General features: G+C 39.4%; 1 protein-coding gene across 1 annotated transcript in view; it reads right to left on the reverse strand.

Moving 5' to 3' along the window:
- Positions 1–3513, reverse strand: part of LOC140231031 (E3 ubiquitin-protein ligase arih1-like) — a 76840-nt gene extending 73327 nt beyond the window's left edge. The window contains exons 1-2 of the mRNA XM_072311184.1: positions 3100–3513; positions 344–496 (exon numbers count right to left, since the gene is read on the reverse strand). Of these exons, the coding sequence (XP_072167285.1) occupies positions 344–496; positions 3100–3330 (384 nt within the window). The 5' untranslated portion in view covers positions 3331–3513. The remainder of the gene's footprint in view (positions 1–343; positions 497–3099) is intronic.
- Positions 3514–6000: the final 2487 nt, after the last annotated feature.

Below are 6000 nucleotides of genomic sequence, written 5' to 3' on the forward strand. Positions count from 1 at the left end.
AAAACAGACAAGACAATTTTAATGAGAAAGGATTTACATCTGCTCTGCAGTTCTTTTCTTTGGGTACAATGTACAATGCATTTCAACATTAATGTTTTGGGCCATGTGACTGAGAAGTAATTTTTAGAACAAAGGTCTTCATCTGTTTTTGCACATCAAATTTTCACTATTTTCGCATAAAAATAAAGAAAAAGAAGTTAGCTCATGACTACATGTACACACACAAAATTTCTTCTTTTCTTTTCTTTTATTCAGAAAAAAAAATCTTTAAATTTACTAGACATTTGGGGCAGGTTCCCCTCAAGTAGTACAGGATCGTAATAACTGCCATGCATTGTGATACCTTGGGTTGTCTGGCATAGTTTTTCCTGTATGGGCTGATGACATGAGCCTCAGTGAATACCGCATCTGGGTCGCCTCCATACAGTCTATCCATTAGCTTCTCCTTGTCCCATTTGAAGTGGTTGAGGAGTATCCGTGTGACAGTGGCTGGGATCTTTGTGAAGAAATGAAAGAAAACCACAAAACAGTTACAATGTCCGTTGGAACATCAGAACATGCACACCATTCTGTGACATACGTTGTGCACGTACAGTTCATATTATATAATGTACTACAAATGTACATTGTATTCCTATGTGGTAGTTCTTTCGTGTCGACAGGTTTTCAGTAATCATATCACCTTCACTTTGGTACTAAAGATTCCTCCTTTCAAAATTTACATACATACTTGATTAACGACTTTTCTGTTAAAATCTCAAATGACCATAAATTTCTGCAATGCCCATTCTGGAGCATACAGTGTACATTGAAGTTTAAAATTGTCTAACTCAAAAGTGCTGGTACATCTGCCAACAACAGCTTTGCTTTACAGGTCATTTGAGATGTTACAGAATACATTATATTTAAATAGGCTACATTTTGCAGGGATCAGTTGTATTTATGGACATGTCTTCAAGTTGTTAAACCCACATCAAGTCATGTATATTGTGAGTTGTACATTCTCATAGACATAAAAGCAAATAAAGTGCCCTCATTTACAATTCATTCAAGCATTGTAAACAACAAACTGTGCATGAGAACAGTTTAAATGCTTCATGAGTCTAATTCCACATTAAAAGAGTACAGCGTACAAAACAATGTACATTTCAGGGATATCACTTTATGTTCTGTTTCCAATGTGCATTAACCCCCAATACAAACTGTACATACGGTACCATCTTTTAGAACACTTTAATGAGAGATAGTTATGCCCCCAAATTGCTTCAAAGAAGCAATTTATTAGAATAATGTATATTTGCCAAAAAGAAAATTTTTAGCACAACAATAAATTCTAGACAGACATTGATGTACTAACATCTGACGGTCAAGCAATGAATTCTCATTGAAACTTTGCTCTTTTTTCAACTGAACGGCGTAATATTGATGAGAAAAGATATAACAACTCTAAAATTCTATTGTACATTATGTTTTATAGCATAGACTCAGTGTGTAATGTACACTGTAAGCAACATGGACAGACAAAAATGCAACAGTACAATTATGTTCATGGCTACAATGTGTGATTGAAAGATGGAGATGTTCATCATGCAGTATAAAGTCCATGTAAAATTGCATACAGTGTAAAAAGTGTACACTTGTAGGGCCTACACCAGATCTAACTAGTCTGCATTTAATACTGTAAATCTACCATACAATGTACAAAATGTGTACATAACCAGCTCTAATAATACTGGTACCGTTGATGAGTCATGAAGGTATACAAACGTTGTACACTGTAAACACAGGCATTGTACATCTGTACATTGTAACATGCCCATCACATACACCATGTACATATGTACAATGTACAACGTGTACAATGTACATTGCATAACATACATCAGAATCAACAAGAGGTCAACAGTCTACTTCATGGTACTGAACTCTGGAATTGACCCCCTGTGGCAATGCATACAGCATTCATTTGATTTTTGTATGCAAGTGCACGCGTAGATCTACTGCACATTGTACCACACTGCCTTCTATAATTTTTTATTTTATTTATTTATTTATTTTTTTTTTTTACTAGTACCGTCCTATAGTATTCTATTTTGGTTTCAGTACCCTTTTGGTATGCATGCACATGTAGCCCAGTACCAGTACAGTGTAAGTCCTATCTGTTTTTCAGCATATTTCTAAGCTTTTCCTTCCTTTACTGAATTGACATTCAATAACAAGTCTCAATTTGAAATACATCCTGAAAAAACTGTCATACTACATGTATACATTTGGATCATACAATACAATGTATAAACCTCTTTTTGGCTCCATATGATAATGACTGTACAACATTACATACAGTCTGTATGTACACTGTGCATACACATATCATGCATTCCTTTGCTATAGTACATACACATACAACAATGTACATTTGTAGTAAATTATAAACCTGTGTATTTTCATAATCTAATAATAGAGACTGAATCAATACCTACCTTTAGTGTATTTTCAATCGGCTCTTTATTTAAAAAAAAAAGAAAAAAAGTAGGCATGTAGATTCTAAGTACAGATTTTCTATCTTTCCTGTTGAAGTAACCAATTACAAATTGTACAGTTGTATATCACATTGTACATTACTGTACCTGCAATAATTCTCGGGTACTAGATCTATATCACACTATTCATAGATGGTACTTTGGGAATACAGGGAATATACAGTGAGGGACCACCTAATCTAGTAAATGGCGTAATTCCATACATTTTGGTGCTATGAATGTACTTTTGTATAATAGATATCTTGAATTCTGCAGCGAGAAATTGCATCCAAAGCACAGAAAATACAAGAGCTTATTTCCAGCAGCAGTGAGCGCACACAGCATAGATAGCTCCAAAAGAGCGAGTCGTTTTGAGTAATGATACGCAAGTCAACATCAATATATCAATGGCAATTGGCATGCTTTCTTTAGTCCTGGTGATAATTTTGGTAAGATTTACCAGAGCAACTGGAAATAAGCTCTGAAGTATTTCCTGTGCTTTTGGTGCCATTTTGTCTTGTAGAATTTGAGACATCTCCATGAATACAAACGTACATTATCAGTGCCCACATATTATTACCTTCACTACATTGTTGACTTCACGTATAGTGTCTACCATCAGCTGCACAATGTCATCTGGTGTTAAAACCTGATACTGAAAATCATCATCCTCTTCTCTCTCTCTGCTGTAGGAGGCATCATCCTCTTCCATTTCAAAGTGGTCACCAAAGTCACTGGATCCTGCATCATCATCATCATCGTATTCCAGCTCATCTTCCTCACCCATCATGAAGCCTTCGTCTTCATCCATATTTGCACTGGACTGGCTTGGCTAGCTAGTAGAGAGTGATCAAGGTGTGGTGCAAATTACCTGGCTGGATCTGACCGAATTTTCTTTGTGCTGTTTTTGGAGGTGCTTTCTTTTATACCTTCAGTTCACTCACTCCAAAATGCCCACTGCCGGCACTGCTGGTCTCGTCTTGAGATGTTTCTATATCTATTAAACCCAAGCCGTACGACACTTTGTTTGACTGCAGTTCGGTCGGTGGACCCAACAAGCAAAAGTCCACTGGCACTGCACTGGACTGGTGTGGCGTGGTGTAGTTTATCAACTTTATTATGGTTGCATTGTTCTGTTACTGTTAAGTGTTATTAGTGTTAGACTACCAGTATCTGCACACACAACATCAGCTTCTAGCATGAAGTTATCAGTTCTCTTCTGGTTTCTGGAACTATCCAGAGAGCAGGCAGGGTCTTGGAAGCAGGAGAAAATGCAAATGTCCATCCGCATAAATTCAATATCACACATCCATCTCTAAACGGTTAGCACTCGCTCGGGAGTCTGGATACACACCGATCGTGACTGGAGAACATATAGCCTACGTACAGTGACTAGTTAGTGCATTGTTATGTTCTAGGCTCCTGAAGAAATCTGAGCTGAGAGGGGCTAACATACAGTTCGTTGTCTGTTTTACTTCTTTCTTGATCTAGTAGAAGCACACGACTCCGCCGGAAAATTTTGAGCTGTTTTGACACAAGTTGATTTGAGTCAGAATACCCGACATTTCACCCGACATTATCTTTGAGGGATGCCCCTTCCTCCAGCTCCGCAGCTATACACAATGCAAATACATCTGCTGTGACTAGGCTGTTGTATCCAGCTAGCTGCGTGCTGCTATCTACTGTATGCTGCTGCCTACAGTACTAGTAGTAGTATGTTGTATGATAGCGCCTCTGTGTACGTTTGTATGTCGGTGTAGTTCTATTGTTGCACTACTCGGGTTTACTGTCACGTCAACGTACGTGCGTCTGACTGCCTGTGTAGTTATCGGTGCTAGCCATAGAGCTGCATTTACATAGAGCTGCATTTACATAGAGCTAGAGGGCGTACTCATTTAAATCGCTATGATTGCATGGAGAGCTCGCCGCCATTACTAAGAGTGGCAAGTGAGAGTGGCAAGTCCATTGATATGCACACGCACTGCATCTGCCAAAATTGTGCATGCAGACGATATCGCCAGTGCGTTTGGGCTTAAAATAATTCTGTATTTTGTATTACAGATTTTCTGATAACCATTTATGATGTATGTCGAATAATTTGAGAATTAATATCCAATGACAGGATTAAATGCATAGAATATATTATGCTCTGTAGTACATGTATTCATTTGTGTGATCCAATATTATGTTCAGGACTTTGTGTGTGTGTATGAGAGAGAGAGAGAGCTAGAGAGAGAGTGTGTGCGTGTGTGTTTGTGTGTGCAGGAATATAATTCACTACTGTCCCATTCAAATTATTGTATTCCTAATTAAGGTTGAGGTGGGGGCCTTCAAGTGTGTGTGTGTGTGTGTGTGTGTGTGTGCATGTATTTGTGTTTGTTATGGATGTGTATGTGTGTGTGTGTGTGTGTGTAGGCCTACTTGTGTTTGTTATGGACGAGCATGTGTGTATTTATGTTTGTTAGGTATGTGTGTGTGTGTGCGCGCGTGTGTGCGTGTGTGTGTAAAAGTGATGATCCTTTGATCTCAAAATACACCAAATTCACTCTGAAGCTACCTTTTTTCCAAGTAGCCTAGATACTTTTGTAAAAGTATGGCCTTTTCCTTTGATTTCAGCGATTTTGCTACCCTTTTCACTATACGCGCGTACATCGCCCGTCCGTAGAAACAACCCCTTTTACACGCATTGTTTATACAGGACTTGTAATGGCAGCGTCCCCAGGGCTGTAGGTATGGGGGATCTGCCCCCACCACCCCCCCCCCCAAAAAAAAAAATTGTATGCCACCGTGTGCCTCCCACCCCCACCCCCTGAAAAAAAAAATATGCTGAATAAACGAATAATCACAGTAGCAGTTCAGGGTGCCCCCTAGAACAAAATTGCGAGGCCCCCAGTGCCCCCTACTGGAAAAATCCTAGCTATGCCACTGATTACCGCCCCCGGGGTTACGAATAATCTCCCGAGTCGCGTTCACCACTCGATCAATCCGAGCTAATTAGCTGCGTAGCTGCACTTGTGTCCGCGATGAACAATCAGCGCTCAGCGTATGAAAATTGATACACTACTGAGGAGATTATTTAGCTTGAATTTACATCAAAAATAGCAATTATATTGCGTAACGCGTGGTTTTTGTGAATGAGATTATCAAATTATCACTCAAATCGTTGATTTTCATCGCGTGTACGTCTTGAAAAGGAGCAAATCCGGCGTTGTCAACCCCGGTTGTCAACGCAACGGTACATTGCTAATACACAAGCGATTCGCACTGTACTGAAGTTTTGCCACTCTTTAATGGCGGATCGGGCTCCATGCGATCACAGAGCCTTAACGTGCGCGCGTATGACGAGTCCGCACTCTAGTACGTATAATACAGCTCTATGGTGCTAGCTATGCTCCTCTGATGTGCACCACAGAACTACACACGTACAGTACAGTCAACCTCGCGTAAGTCGACATAATCGGGACTGAGCAAAACACGTCGA

The sequence above is a fragment of the Diadema setosum genome, chromosome 7, assembly GCF_964275005.1.
Source record: "Diadema setosum chromosome 7, eeDiaSeto1, whole genome shotgun sequence".
Lineage (NCBI taxonomy): Eukaryota > Metazoa > Echinodermata > Echinoidea > Diadematoida > Diadematidae > Diadema > Diadema setosum.